General features: G+C 43.0%; 1 protein-coding gene across 2 annotated transcripts in view; it reads left to right on the top strand.

The window, feature by feature from the left end:
- The first annotated feature begins 9909 nt into the window (after positions 1-9909).
- LARP1 (La ribonucleoprotein 1, translational regulator) overlaps positions 9910-16605 on the top strand; it is a 152054-nt gene continuing 145358 nt past the window's right edge. Inside the window, exon 1 of one of the 2 annotated variants that reach the window (XM_033927099.1) lies at positions 9910-10437. In XM_033927099.1, the coding sequence (XP_033782990.1) occupies positions 10080-10437 (358 nt within the window). In that variant the 5' untranslated portion in view covers positions 9910-10079. Of the gene's footprint in view, positions 10438-10700; positions 10720-16605 lie in introns of those variants that run through there. The other variant, XM_033927100.1, reaches the window with a different exon arrangement.

Genomic DNA, 16605 nt, shown 5'->3' with positions numbered 1-16605 from the left:
ATTTGCGCGTCCATTGGTAGCCAGTGCAGTTTTTTATAGTAGGGGCTAATGTGGTCTTTTTTTCTCAGTCCGAAGATTAAGCGAACAGCGGTATTTTGTATTAATCTCAATTTTTTTTACTGTTTTTTTTTATGGGATACCCAGGTAGACGATGTTGCAGTAGTCAAGGATGGATAGGATCAGCGATTGCACCAACAACCTGAAGGATGTTGTGTCCTTAGCTTCCACAGCGTGTAAAAACATTTTTTCACCAGTAAGTTTGTGTGGTCAGCCATGGTTAGATGTGTATTGAAGACTCTGGTAATAGCCAATTCTAAATCTCAGATGCTAGCCTAATGACTCATTGGGTGGGAGGAGGGGGGAAGAGGCAGGGAACAGCTCTGCAGTAAGGATCTGACTAGTTATACTGCACTTCTCTTATAGGCCCTATTTAAGTGGAACTTCTGCCTGGACTCAATCAAGTCATCAGTGTTAAAATTCAAGTCTGGATTGCAAGATCTAAAATGTTGAAAATAGCTGATTTTTCATGTCATGGGTCCATAAGCAGTCTCTAAATGTTACATGTTGAAATTTCTATCATTTCTTTTTTATGTTTTCACATGAAAGAATTGGAGTTTTGGAGTGTGGTATTACAAATTGTTTAATCTTAATCTAACAGAATTCATTAAAACCTTCTTTTTTTTTTTGCTTCTTGAGACATTAGTCACCTTTTCCCAGAGATGGTCAGATATGGGTCTTCAACAAGGTTTTTGAAATCAGAGTAGCTTGAGGACTGGACATTGCCACTTCAGCCTGAGGGCCAGAGCTTTCTTTTCTTTTTTTTTTTAATCTTTATTAATTTTCAAACTTTGGTAGTGCAATACATAAGAACATAAGAACATAAGCATTGCCTCCGCCGGGTCAGACCAGGGGTCCATCGCGCCCGGCAGTCCGCTCCCGCGGCGGCCCTCCAGGTCCATGACCTGAAAATGTTCCCTACCTAACCTAAAAAGTCCATATCCTATTTGCTCAGTGTCCTGTGAGGTAAACCTCTATCTGTACCCCGTTATTCCCTTCGCTTCCAGGAAGTCATCCAGTCCCTTTTTGAACCCCAGAATTGTACTCTGGCTTATCACCTCTCCGGGAAGCGCGTTCCAGGTGTCTACCACCCGTTGAGTGAAGAAGAACTTTCTTGCATTCGTTTTGAATCTGTCTCCTCTCAGTTTTTCTGAGTGACCTCTTGTTTTAGTTGTCCCTGCTAGTCTAAAGAATCTGCCCCTCTCCGCCTTCTCTATGCCTTTCATGATTTATAAGTCTGTATCATGTCCCCTCTCAGTCTCCGCTTTTCCAGGGTAAAGAGCCCCAGCCTGTCTAACCGTTCGGCATATGAGAGGTTCTCCATACCCTTTATCATCCTCGTTGCTCTCCTCTGGACCATCTCGAGTATTGCTATGTCCTTCTTGAGGTATGGCGACCAGTATTGGACGCAGTATTCCAGATGTGGGCGCACCATTGCTCGATACAGTGACAGGATAACTTCCTTCGTTCTGGTAGTGATACCCTTTTTGATAATACATGAATACTGCATGAAACGCACTATTAACTATATAATTAATACATTAGTCATTTTCACCTATGCTCAACTTAATTATTAATACATATGATGTGATTACAATATTGTAATTAAATAATTTAACTCCTCAAAGTACATTTCCCTCCCCCCACCCACCCACCCTCCCTCCCTCCCTGGATATGTAAGGACATTTCATGAAAAAGAAAAAGAAAGAAACATGACCCTTACTGAACAGCAGCAAGAGTAGTCAATGGACTCCATCCATCATTAAAGGACTTACTATTTCCCAAACGTTCCGCCATCATTCTTTCATATTTATGCATGGTACATATATTTACCCACCAAAAAGTACATAAGCACATAAGCATTGCCTCTGCCGTGTCACACCATAGGTCCATCATGCACAGCAGTCCGCTCAAGCGGCAGCCCCTCAGGTCAATTACCTGTAAGTGATCTAATTGTATCCCTCAATCCCCTTTTCCCTCAGGAACTTGTCCAATCCCATTTTGAAACCCAAAGTGTAGTTAATCCTGTCATGGTTCTTCCAATTATGAGTAATCAATTGAACACCTATTCCTGTCAATATCAGGAAAAGGTGACTTTTATACTTATCTATAGTAGGTTTAACATGAAGTAGCGTACCACAAATTATCGCCTCATAGGATAGGGGAATAGATGAATCAAGAATAAAATTTATTTGTCCCCAAATTGCCTTTCAGAAACTAAGTATCAGTGGACAGAAATATAACAAATGATCCAAAGTCCCTATATTAATATGACAATGCCAGCATCTATTAGGTTTAGAATTATCTATTTTTTGTAATCGAACTGGGGTCCAAAAAATCCTATGTAATAAAAATAACCATGTTTGTCTCATAGATGATGACGCTGTACATTCCAACCTCCAAGTCCAAATTTGTGGCCAACGAGACACAGAAATATACAGTTTTATCTCAATGCTCCAAATATCTCTAAGACTATTTTTTGGCCAGAGCTTTCTTGTGACATTGCTTTATAAATGTTCAGCCTGTCCTTAGGTATGTGTCTCATGTGCTGTTCGGTATTGTTGCTCCTCACTTTTCTTTTCCTTCCTGAATATTGGATACTGTCTGTCCTGGACTGTTTGTTGTACATAGTCAAAAGGCGGTTAAGCAAGTTCTTAAGTAAACTAATCTAATGACAAGGACATCTGATGATTTTCACCTCTTCTATATGGACTGACACAATAGCTGCAATCGAGAACACCATCTGTCATATTAAGGATTATCTAATGGACTCTCCACTAAATATTTGGGACCTAGCCATTTGTCTAGCTTGCCTGTTTTAATCCCGCCCTCTGTATGCATGAACTATTTGCAGGCCGTGGAGACTTTAGAGTGCAACTGCATTCAGAAAAACAAGAAAAAAAAACCCCTATGAAAGTGCATCCAGAGCTGATGGGTGAGAAGTGTTTGGAATCCTGGTTGGATGCCAGGAGAAAAGGAGCCACGGTGGAGCTTCAGAATGTGCCCAGGATCAGTCTTAGGGCCTTTGTGTCATACAAAGAACAATCTAGTGCTACCACTGCACTGGGATCACATCACCCTCTGATCTGCTTCTACTATTAAAATTAGAAGGCCATGGGTCAGGGGAAAGGGAAGGAGAGTTATATGGGCCAATTTTCTGACCCTGCTGGCTGCGAGCATCTCTTGAAGAAAACTGGTTGAGCGAGCTAAATATCAACCAGCGATCAACCCAACCTGCATATTATTTCTCACTTTTAGCTGTGGCCTCCGGAACAGCTGCTGTTTCCCAGCAGTATACAGGTCTTGAGTTTGAGCCACCCAGTGCCTCAATTCCCATGCCGGTCTTGTGTGACTGCAAGACTGAGACAAACGCAGCAGTTGGCAGCAAGTGCATGCACTGTGGCCGCAGTACATTAGGCAATGCATATGTTCCACGATAAATTTTTTTTAAAGCATCAGGAGTTTCAAAGTTTAATGTTTGATTATGAAGAGTCACTCTCAAGCAAGAAAGGATGTCCAAAAATATATGCACACTTAAATTACATCCAAATGCCTACCCGGTACTACAGATAATTATTCTCAGTGTCTAATAGGGGTGCTAAACACTTGCTACCCTTATAGACAAACCACTCTCAAAATATCAACTTTGAGACAAGCAGACACATCACTGGTCAAAAACTCTATCATACACTGTTATATTATTTCACCAAAAAATCACACTTATCTTTAAAATGTAGAATTCTCAATGATCTTCATAGTAGTACTGGGATGTAGAAGCAGGACCAAACCCGCATAGTGGATCTTGAGCCAACCACACAGCAGCTACAGACTCTTCACCGCTGGTAATAAACTCCACAGTTTCCAACAGGGTTCCCTGTTTCGCAACAGAGCTTCATCAGGGAATTGAGTGTAAGTAAACCCACTTCACCTCCTATTGCCAAGTTAATTCAATTTAAAAAGTACAATGATAAAAAATACAGTGATAAAAATCCAACTGGACCCTACACGGTCCGTGTTTCGGCGAGCACGCCTTCCTCGATTTTCAAGCCTCTCTATATAGCATGATCACACCTGGCTCACTTGTTTTATCCTGCAGTCAAGTATAGACACTAATATGCATGCTCCAGATTGGCATCACAGTCACTTCTTATCTTTCCATCTTTTTATCTTTCTCTTTATCATTATTCATCATTACCTCTTCCTGAGGAAGACGTGTTCGCCGAAACACAGACCGTGTAGGGTCCAGTTGGATTTTTATCACTGTATTTTTTATCATTGTACTTTTTAAATTGAATTTTCATGTTTTTATATGTCAGTGTATAATAAATTATCTCCAGAACATTTGTATCCACAGTTTTTTTTGTTTTCATCGGTGGATTGTTTTCACTGTGGATCATTGGGTCTCCCCATTTTTCTTTGTTGAACCATTTAATTAGTACATCTGAGATATTCCCTTCTAAACTTTGGACCCTAGTTTGCCTGTGCCTTAATCCTGACTTGAAACCTTGACTCCTAGCCAGTTCCACTAGAGGCCTTATGGAAGGCCATTCACTGACGCTGCAAGCTAACGTATGTTGTTTATGCAATGGATCTTACAATAAATAATATAGAAACATAGAATATGACAGCAGAAAAGGGCCGTCGGCCCAACACGTCTGCCGATAAATGATCTCCCTTTGCATATTAACAAGTTAACTTCCAAACATATTTTTGCATATTAACAAGTTAACTTCCAAACAACAGCCGAAAAACTGCTTCTGGGTAACACAGCACACTGAAACCTTGCAGTTAGACAAACCCTTCTATATCAGACTAATAAACTAGACCTACTTTAAATAAAAACTCTACAACTGCTGTATAAGCACAACAGTTGAAATATAACACAAACACTTTAAAAATTACACTCCAGTGCATGAAAATTCAAAATAACTTGCGAGCAAATGTGACTTTTAAATATAACTAGTTACACTAACTAATGACTGGTACAACTGTAATTTGCTGCAGTTAGTACAGCTGATTCTAACTATATATCTTTTTCAGTGCTTGAAAATTAGTTCTAACATCATAGCTAGGGGGGAAGAGCACCTAGCCCAGGTTCTAAGGCACAGATGATGAGTCAGGCTCCCTGCAAAGAATTCTGGGAAGTACTTCATAGGATAAACTTGACACAAGGCCCTGGTAAACAAGGACCAACTTGCCTCTTCATTATGGCAGGGGGCCAATGATGTTACCCTTGACATATTCTGTGACTAATGGAAATTGCTTGTCAATAGATTGCAATAATGAAACAGACACCTATTTAAAACCATTTAAACAAAAAAAATTTGAAATGTCTCTTTTAAGCAAAGGATTACTTGGTCAGGGTAGGAGATTTGCACATTATATTATTTATTCATTAAATTTTCTATACCGTTCTCCCAGGGGAGTTCAGAACGGTTTACATGTATTTATTCAGGTACTCAAGCAGTTTTCCCTCTCTGTCCCGGCGGGCTCACAATCTATCTAACGTACCTGGGGCAATGGGGGGATTAAGTGACTTGCCCAGGGTCACAAGGAGCAACGTGGGTTTGAACCCACAACTGCAGGGTGCTGAGGCTGTAGCTTTAACCACTGCACCACACTCTCCCCGTGGTTATACCTGTGGTTACTAGAAAGGGTATTGTTATGAAAAGATATAATTGCAACTAATTTTATTCATCAACTATGCTATGATTAACTAAGGCTATTCCTCCTATATCAACATTAAAAAAAAATATGTATGTATATATATATATATATATATATATATATATATATATATATATATAAGGCAGCTTGAGGATATTCAGAATGATTTCTGCAGATAGGAGAGACTCTTGCCCACTTAAATCACGCTTTACGGGCCAGCTGCCAATATTCAGTCGCATACAACTGGTCAGTGATGCTGAATATTGGCATTAACTGGCCATTTTGGTATCGGGGCAGAGTCGGGGAGGGTTCAGCAGTTATGCAGGTTCTGGCAATATGAGGGGCCACTGAAAAGTTCTCAGTCCAACCAACAAAGTTGAAGCAGTCTCCATTGAGGGCTATACACTTAGTCCAGTGATTTTCCACTTTTTTTGTTCTGTATTTTTCTGATGGGACAAAAAAAATGGAAAATCACTGGACTAAGGCCTGGATTCTCAAACCGGCGCCAATATCGGTGGCTGCCTTAAAAGCGCTGATTTTGGAATTGTGGCGATGTGAAAGATAGGCACCAGAAATGTAGGCCAGGGTTTTCCGGGCCTATATTTCTGGTATCTATTTTCACGTGAATCACATTTACATTAAGAGCTTTACATTGTAAAGGACAGCAAATAAAGACCTGAAAGGTCCATCCAGTCTGCCCAATATTCACACTCATTATACACTCATGTTTAAATTGTCTTTTATTTAATATTTCTGGGCAATAGATCATAGAAGTCTGCCCGGTGCTGTCTGTAGGTTCCCACTGATGGATTTGCCATTGAAGCTCACTCCAGCCTATCCTAACTATCCTGTCACTAGAGCTTCTAGCAAAGCCCTCCCCAGTTCATCCTAAATCAAATCACCAGATACAGGACCGCCCAGTACTGGCCTTAGTTTGTTTTATACCATTCATTTTCTAATTAGAGATCTTCTGTGTTTATCTCACACTTTTTTGAATCCATTACCGTTTTAATTTCCACCACTTCCGGCGTTGGCCATGCCTACTTTGGCGTTCACCAGCCTAAAGCACATACATAGACACGATTCTGGTGCTGATTTTCTAGATGCTGGTATGCGCCTCAAATCTCAGTTTAAAACACCATTTGGATAATTCTTTAACGAAGGTATGGGCATCTACTGGTGTCTGGAAAATTGGTTCAAGAATCCAAGCCTAAGTCGAAACTGCCCCAACTTTATTGGTTGGGCTGAGAATGTTCCAGCGGCCCCTCGTATTTAGTGCTGGTGCTTTTATAGCATAAAAATCAGTGCTTTGCCCACTTTGCTATATAGGTGATGGCACTGAATAACAGCTGGCACTTCCAGTTGAGGTCTGAAGTATTCCTATCTCCCCCACTCCTTCCCATCCCCCAGAATATGAATAACTCCCCTTCTAATCACCCTCCTTTACAGCTCCATGGTCCAGCGTTGAAGTAGGGCAGGAGTGATCTTCCTACGCTCCTGCCCCATACAGAGGTGCAAACAAAAATGGCTGCCATGAGTTCTTGTGGTCTTGCGAGACTACAGCAGTAACTCATGGCAGCCATTTTGTTTACGGCTCTGCATGGGGGCAGGAGCATAGGAAGATCACTCTTCACCACAGGCACACTGGGCTTTAAAAGGTGTAGAGAGGTCCAGGAAGTTGGAGGGAGACAGGAGTGGTTCAGATTCATCCCTAAAGTTTTTTTTGTGAATCCCCTAACCCCTGCAACTATGGGGGGGGGGGGAGTGTAACATAAATAAACATAGTATAAATGTGTCTGTATTGAAAAAAAATGTGAACTCTGTATTGTAACACCTTTACAGAAGCTCATGTAAACCGCTCTGAATTGACTCCCCAGTCATTAGTACCGGTATAGAAGTTTTCAATAAACATAACATCGTTTTGATTTCTTTCCAGAATATTCTATAATCCAATATGGCACCTAAGATTCTGCCAACATCTTATCTAGTTTTGCTGTTTGGAATGACAGTAGATCGTCTAGCTTTTTTAGCCTTATTGTTTTTCTGGTTGAGGGGTAAGAAAAAGGATTCATGTTTCTCCAAAGCCTTTTTGCTTCTTTCAGTGTGAATCTATTGTTCAGATAAATTGGGGTATACATAGCCCTATACACTTCTCCCTCCGTATACACAGGGGTTAGGGGCAGAGCTGGCCTGCGAATATTGAAAAAAACGCAAATAACTTTTAGGGCCGACTCTGACCCACCCCTGCCTCCCGGACCTCCCCAGACCTTACCTGGTGGTCTAGCGGTGAAGCGGAACAGGAGCGATCTTCCTATGCTCCTGCCCCGTGCAGAGCCGTCATCAAAAATGGCTGCTGTGTGTTCCTATTGTAGTCTCGTGAGACCACAGCAGCCATTTTTGATGACAGCTCTGCACAAGGCAGGAGCGATCTTACTACGCTCCTGCCCCGTGTCACCAATAGACCACCAGGTAAGGTCTGGGGAGGTCTGGGATGCAGGAGGGAGGTGGGGGATGAATTGGAGGAAAAATAGTGAATAACCAAATTTGCGAGTACTAAACCCGCAAATTAGGAGGGGGAAGTGTAGTACTTTAAACAATAGGCAATAGAATTTGATTTGAATAAGATCCAGCCTTTCACTGTGAGCCAGTGTGTTTTTAGGTAGGCTGGTGTTATGTGGTCATATCTGTTCATGGAAAAGATTAATCTTAATGCTGTATTTTGTATAGTTTGCAACTGATTTATCATTGATGCCAGACATGGTAGGTACAAGATGTTGTAATATTAGGAGATGAAAAATTGCATATGTCTTAGTTAGGGATACCAGATGTTCGGGAAAACTCAGACATGTCCTCTATTTAGAGGACTGTCCAGGTTCCCGGATGGACTTTCCAAAACTCAGCAGTTTTCTCTGGGTTTTGGAAAGCCCTGAACTCCAGCCGCATCTATAGGGCCTTCAACAAGCATGTGCAGATGATGTCACATGCATCCGTGCATGCTTGAGGCTCTCCAGATGTGGTCTGAAGGTTGGGGAAAAAGAGTTGAGGATTTTGGGGGGGAAACGGTATGGAACTTGGGCGGGGGGCAATGTCTGGGATTGTCCATTGATAAATATAGTAATTTTAATCTTGCTGTGAAGGATTTTCGGACAACATTGTTGATCTGTAATTGAAAAGAGCCATGTCTATCTATAGTGGCCCCTAATAGTTTAGCTTGGGTTCCAGTGGGTATGTTAGGGAGTTAATTTATATGTTGCTGTAGGTTGTTTATCATTCTCCATTAATAGGAACCACGTTTTTTCTGCGTTTAGTTTTTTAGTCTATGGTCCTTCATTCAGGATTCTGTTGTTTTAAAGATATCTCATCTATTTTGGTTACTTTAATTAGTGAGTTTTCAACTGGCAGAATGAGAGTGATATTGTCCTCATAACTATATGAAGCTATGTCTATTTTGTCTAAGCTGGAACTGAAGGGTTTGGCAGTGGATAGGTAGGGGTGGGGTGATTAAGTTTATATTGTTTCAATGGTTTTTAACTTGGAAGTGGTATATAAAAATGTAAAATAAATAAATATTACATGCAAGATGATAAGTTCAAAACCAGCGAAGCTGTCACTATCAAAAGGACTTCCCCCTGTCTTTTCTATAAATATCTAAGCATTTCAGAACACTGTATCTTTAAGGCCCCTCCCCTTTCCCCACATCCACCCAGCACCGCCGCATTCGCCTCTCCCTTCCCCGCAGCATCAGGTAACGTGCTCGCTCCCGCGCACCTTTTCTCGCACGCGCCTTACGGCCCGCTTAAAAAAAAGCATCCAAGGAAAAAGGAAAAAAAAAAAACAACCACCAACAAACCCACCCAACATATGCCGACATCGGCCGGCCGCAACGTGCGCGCGCCCGCAGCGGTCTCCTACCACGCCAGGGGGGGGGGGGTGGGACGCAGCGCGAAGGAGGTTGACGCGCGCGCTCCCGGCAGTCGCGTGGTCTCCCCTTCCTTCCATATTGCTGCGGCTCGGGGAAGGCGAGCCGAGGGAGCCTCGTTGGATTTAAAGTGGCAGCTGCAGCCCGGCACCTGCGGTTTAAAAATATTTCGCCTTTGTTTTTAAGCGCCGGCGGCCGACGCCTGCGGAGAGGGTTGTTTTATGGGTTTTATTTGAAAAAAGAAAAAAAAGGGTTGAGGGGGGGAGGGAGACGCGTGCAGGTGCCGGGGCCTGAGAAGCCCTCCTTGAGCGTGGAGAGGGGGAGGGGTGGCGAGCGTTCCGCTGGCTCTTTTTCTCCGTTGCCGGGGGAGGGTGGACAGGGCGGTGGGCGAAGCGCCGGGGCAGGCCACCTTTCTTCCCGGGGGGAGGAGGAGGAAATGGCTACTCAGGTAAAGGCCCTCGCGCCCAGCAACCCCCTCCCGCCCGGCAACGAGCCCGGGCTGGCGGGCAAGCTCGCGAAGAGCAACGACGGCCCGGGGGAGAAGCGGCAGCCCGACGAGGGCCTCGGCCCCAAGGAGGCGGCGGCCGAGGCGAGGACCCCGAGCAGCAAGCAGCAGAAGGAGGACAGCAACCAGCTGCAGAAGGAGAGTTTGCAGCAGCAGCAGCAGCAGGAGGAGGGCGGCGAGCAAGGCCCCGGCCGCAAGGAGTTCATCGAGGCCCCCCCGCCCAAGGTGAACCCGTGGACCAAGCACACCGCCGGGCCCTGCGTCACTGTCAACGGGCAGGCGCTGCCAGGTGGGTGATAGTAGCTGGGGGGGGGGGAGAGGGGGGGTGTCTGTCGGCATGCTGCCGAGGGAAACGATTTCGCGATCGCCCCGGGAAGTGCAAATCAGCTGGTCTCCCGTTTATTGTAGCGCGCGGGCGCGGAGGGGGGGGGGGGGGGGCAGTTGGGGGTGTTTGCGTCATGCGGGAGCGAGACAACGTGTGTGCGCGTGGTGGTTCTTTTCTTGCAGTGTACGGAAAGCATGTAGAAAGGCCTGGATCGGACGAACGTGGGACAAGAAGGGAGGGGACTGGGTGCGCTGAAATTCATCACGTGTGACATGAAGCAGCATTTTTTTTTTTTTTTTTTTCAAAAAAAGGAAACTTTGAGCTTTAGAATTGACCGGTTAAGAGGCTATTTTACATTTAAAAAAAAAAACTGCAATTTTTTTTGTTGCAATTAGGAAATTGTGTAAAACTGACGTCCTGGAATATAACTTTATAGAGCTTTTCTGTGCGCCGCTCCATGTTTTAGGCTATAAAACATAAATAGCATATGGAAGGAGGAGCTGCATGGATGTGATAGACTCTTTATAGAAATTAAGCACTCCCCCCCCCCCAGGAGGTTTTTTAAATTGGGGGAAAAAAAACCCCTTTAACCATTAAACACAGATTGTACCACCTCTTGAATTCGTTTTATTTGCCTCCCCCCCAAAAAAAAAAAAAGTGTGCGCGCAGAAAGGGGTGGAGACAGGTCTTGCCAGCTGAATGGAAGGTACAGTCGATCGTGTGTGTGTGTCGTCCCCCCCTCCCCCGGCGAGTGACAGGTCGGGGGAAGAGCCGATCCTACCGGTTCGGTTTCCAGTTAAGCGGATCTGGCGGGTGGAATCCTGAGGCTCCCTTCGTTCCATTCCCGAATGCCGGAGCCTCCACCGCTACCCAGCATTCCACCGCGGCGGCTGAAAGCAACGTGGTTTTTCTTCTAGCGTGCGATGTCGGCGAATTGTCACTTTTAGGTGCTTCTGAGAGGAGGAGGAGGAGGAGGGGGGGGGGAACTCCTGCAATTCCAGCACGAGCGGATGAGTTCGGTTTTGATCTCGAGTAAAGTGATCGCTAATGCCGTACGCTGTTAAAAATGTTGGCGGAGGGAAAACCACGGCCTTCGGTCGATCCTAGCCCCCTTTGCATGTGTACTTTGAGGCCGTGCACCACCGAAAGATTGCAGTTTACCCTGAGCGCCTAGCGATGTTTTTAACGCGACTATAAAAGCTTCTCGGTACCTTGCCTGCTTTGAATATTTACGTAGCTAATGTCTTTGCCGACGCTTTAGCCTGGCATTGCTCATTTACTTGGTATGTAAAAATAGAATGGCTGGGGTAATTCATTTCAGATATTCAGGTCACCATATAAAGAGCAGCGCGATGGGTATAGCGTTAGTGATGCCCAGGATTTTCAATAGCCTTTACTTGGCTTTCACAAAGCCTAAGTCTGAAGTTTCAGGGAAGTGTTGTAATAATTCCTTTAAATATGGTGGGGGTGACATATTAGACATTTGAGGAAAGACATGTCTCTTTCCGAGTTTGTTTTGTTCAAGAAGGATGCTTGTGGGGCATGCAGATGAAGAGCAGCGTTTTGCTTAAGGAATAAAGGTCTAATTCTGCTGCCAGCTCTAAGTTTCAATAATGGTGTGACAATACTTATGCTTGGTTTATCATTTGTTATACTCTTTGGAGCATGCACAGCTCTGCAGTGTTTGACTTGATTTTTTTAAGCAACAAACATTTATAGGGAAACCCCCCCCCCCAAATACTGTCCTATCCCACAGCTTATTAGAGCTTTAATTTCGAGATTTGTAACTCACTTTTCCAGATGGCAGTTAGGGCAGCTAACAGCTTTCAATGGGATTTACAGTTTTGGGTACTTGGGCAAGTCAGTTTATCTTGTACTACTTCCAGGTGATAAGGAACATTCCTGGGACATACAGAATTTGAGCCCTGTTTTCCTGGTGGTTGGCCCATTTCCTCATGGAGCCCTAATGTCCTAAAACTAGTTGTGAAATTCACCACACACTTTTTTAGGGCTCTATGAGGCAACTAAGGGATGAGCATGCAGCTAGTCACCTGATAACGTTTTGATATACAGAGCCACCGGAACAGCAGTGAATGGGAATCACTTCTGCCCTATGGCCTCCAGACTAGGCTGAAGCTCAACTTTACTTATGTGAAAGGTGCAGCTTCAGGGAGGGGAGGGATTTACATGTTTTAGGACTGTTATTCCCCATAAGCCACCAGGGAGTGGAAGTCTTAGGGGGGGGGGATGTCAGGGCCCTTTCATTTATCACACTAGACAGGCCCTGCAAAGCCTTTTTGTGTACTTTCCACTTTTGTATATTACCATAGGTGCTTTGAATGATGATATTGCACATTTAATGCAAACTTTAAGAGCTTGATTTTCTATAGGAACCGATCTCGGTAGACGCCTAAGAGGAGACCGTCGATCGCGTGTCAATTGTACATTGGTGTCCTAAAGAGAATTGCATCTACATCACTGAACAGGCGCCTTAAATTAGGCCAGCATTTTGCAGACCTACATTTAAGGCGTCTTGTCTCATGCAGACTGAGAAGCATAGGGACACTTAAGCACTCCCAAGGCCACTTCAGAACAAAACTGCACCTCGCCTTGGGTGTGCTTAAGCTTCCCTATGCATCTCTGTAGACACAAGACAGAAGGCTATAATGTAGGCATCCATTCTCCCTCAATTTTTTCTTAAAAAAAGGTGAATCCCAATTGGCTGCCAGACAGCGGTAAGATGTCTACTGCCACTTTCAATTGGGACATACATTTCGAGAATTGGGCTCTAAATGAAGTGAACGTCGCTTGATATTTTTCACAATAATATTCACAATAATATATTTTATGGTAGTAAACTAATACAGAATACCTGCAGGTCGCACAAAAATAATTACCCATAATGCCGCCATTGGTGTTTGTACACTTTTCTAGGGGGTTTCACAGGGTCTACTTTGGCAGCTTGCTACTTTGTTCTTCAGTTTTGTTTTGGTTTTTATATAAAAAATGGGAAAAAAACTGATTAGACTATAAGGTTCATCTAGTTCTCCTGTTCCAGGTGCATGTTTCATATAGACTAAGAGCCTATCTTGGTCTCTACTCTCATTCATAAAGCAAAGGAGGTTCCTGGTTGTAATTGTTTCATGTTGTTTATTTATTTTACTGTTATCGATCTCAGCTACTTGTTAGACAGCTGTTACCTGTTTTTGGCCTTTTTTTACAAATCTGCAGTAGAAGTTTCTACTGTGGCCCAAAGCACTAAATACTCTGACACTCATAGAAATTCTATCAGCATTGGAGCATTTAGCGCTTCGGTAGAAACCTCTACTGCGTCTTAGTTAAAGTGGGGTTTATTAGTAATGTTTGTCACTCCTGATCCTGCCCCTTTTAGTTGCATATCCTAACCTCTCCACAAAAGTGGAAGTAAGGAAGAAATAGGGAATTACAGGCAAGTAAGCAAATTTAATGAAAATGCTTTTAAAACTGATAATGGTGAAGACAGCATGGATTCAATAGAGGTAGGTCTTGCCAAACAAATCTGATCAATTGCTTTGACTGGGTGACCAGAGAATTGGATAGAGGGAGTGTGCTAGATGTGGTGCATTTAGATTTAAGCAAAGCCTTTGACAGTGTTCCACACAGATGTCTAATAAATAAACTGAGTGCCCTCGAGATGGTTCCCAAAGTGATGGGCTGGGTCAAGAACTGGTTGAGGGAAGTGATCAATGGAGATTGATCTGAGGAAAGGGATGTTACCAGTGGTGTGCTTCAAGGGCCTGTTCTTTTAAACATTTTTATAAACAATATTGCTGAAGGGTTGTCAGGTAAGATTTGCCTTTTTGCAGATGATATCAAAATCTGCAATAGACACCCAGGATGGTGTGAATAATATGAAGAAAGACACGGTGAAGCTTGAAGAATGGTCTGAAATTTGGCAGCTAAAATTTACTGCTAAGAAATGCAAAATCATGCATTTGGGCTGCAAAAACCTGAGGGAACGGTACAGTTTAGGGGGGTGAAGAACTTATGTGCGTGACAGAAGAATGGGACTTGGGTGTGATTGTATCTGATGATCTTAAGGTGGCCAAACAGGTTAAAAAGGTAACGGCGAAAGCTAGAAGGGTGCATATAGAGAGGTATTGATGCCCCTGTATAAGACTGGTGAGACCTCATTAAGAATATTGTGTACAATTCTGGAGGCCGCACCTTCAAAAAGATATTAAAAGGATGGAGTTGGTCCAGAGAAAGGCTACTAAAATGGTTTGTGGTCTTCATCATAAGGCGTATGGAGATAGACTTAAAGATCTCAAACTGTATACTTTGGTGGAAAGGGGAGATATGATAGACGTTTAAATACCTATGTGATGTAAACATGCATGAATCGAATCTCTTTCATATGAAAGGAAGCTCTGGAATGAGAGGACATACGATGGAGTTAAGAGGTGAGTAATCTAAGGAAATACTTTTTTACAAAAAGGGTGGTAGATATGTGGAACAGTCTCCCGAAAGAGGTGGTGGGGACAGAGATTGTGTTTGAATTCAAGAAAGCCTGGGATAGGCATGTGGGATCTCTTAGAGAAAGAGATAACGGTTCTACGGATGGGCAGACTGGATAGGCCATTTGGCCTTTATCTGCCATCATGTTCTATGTTTATTTTTTTCTGTTGACCAGAAAAATGTTCACTCTATATCCCATTCTTTTTTTGCCTTTTATAGATAGTATATCTCATTTTCTTTCTTGATTACACCCTAAGACATTTTAGCTATAATACCATGCAAACCTCTCGTACATTATGGATATCTTGAAAATCCAGTTGGCAAGGGAGTAATCAAAGATCAGCTTGAGAAACATTGTTCTATATGGTATACTTATTTTGGAAAAATAACAAAATAAAATGAGAGAGAACCTCCAGAAACGACTCTACAGAATATACTATAGTAGTGGTATTAATGCACCACATATTTACTAAGGTCCAACACGTACATTACATTCATAGGTCCATGTTTCTGCATGTCCGCCTGCTTCAGGGGTCAAACATCATCTGAATGTACTTGTATAATAAAACCTGAATATACATGAATAACAAACAAAGGAATATGTTAACTCATTAAAATGAAATAAATAATTGCTTAGACATACAGTCTAAACAATGTGGATTATTTTGTTCATAATTTATTTAATTTTTATTGTGTTTGTTCCTCTGTTTCTCTAGGTTTGTTATTCAGGTATATTCAGGTTTTATTATACATGTACATTCAGAAGATGTTGGACCCCTGGCAGGCGGACATGCAGAAACACGGCCCATGTCATGCCCCTATGAATGTAATGTAGGTGTTGGACTTGTGCTTTTTAATTGAACTATTTTAACTGATGTTGTATTTAAAGTAGTAATGGTTTTTTTGAAACTATTTTTTCAATGAAATGTCTTAGTCTCTCTTGTTGTGAACTGCCTAGAACTACTGGTGGGGCGGCATACAAGAAAATAAATTATTATTATTAAAACTGCTACAGTAGTATACTTGCTGTATTTAGGCTTTATTTGGTATGATTTTCAGGTTAGCTTGTGCACAGTTTTTGTAACCTATGCTTAGTCTACTTATAAGCTATATCCTTTTCAGTGCAGAATAAATGTATGTATAGTGGTCTTGATTGAAGATTTGCCACTGATTTCTTACTAGAGAATGACACAGGGAAAAAATGTGTCTCGGTCACCGCCCCGTCCCTATCGCTACCACGCCCCATCCCTGCAACCACTGTCCCCACCCCAACCCTGCGACCACTGTCCCCGCCCCGGTGACTACTTTCTCTGCAGCATCCATCCATACAAGCCTCAGTAAACATAGAAACATAGAAATAGACGGCAGATAAGGGCCCACGGCCCATCTAGTCTGCCCACCTTAATGTCCCTCCCCTACCTTTGCCCTGTGAATAGATCCCATGTGCCGATCCCATTTGGCCTTAAAATCAGGCACGCTGCTGGCCTCAATCACCTGTAGTGGAAGACTATTCCAACGATCAACCACTCTTTCAGTGAAAAAGAATTTCCTGGTGTCACCTCGTAGTTTCCCACCCCTGATTTTCAACGGATGCCCTCTTGTTGTCGTGGGACCCTTGAAAAAGAAGATATCTTC

This window comes from Geotrypetes seraphini, chromosome 18, assembly GCF_902459505.1.
Source record: "Geotrypetes seraphini chromosome 18, aGeoSer1.1, whole genome shotgun sequence".
Classification (NCBI taxonomy): domain Eukaryota; kingdom Metazoa; phylum Chordata; class Amphibia; order Gymnophiona; family Dermophiidae; genus Geotrypetes; species Geotrypetes seraphini.
The sequence above is the reverse complement of the archived record's forward strand: the minus strand, read 5'-3'. Positions and strand labels throughout refer to the sequence as shown.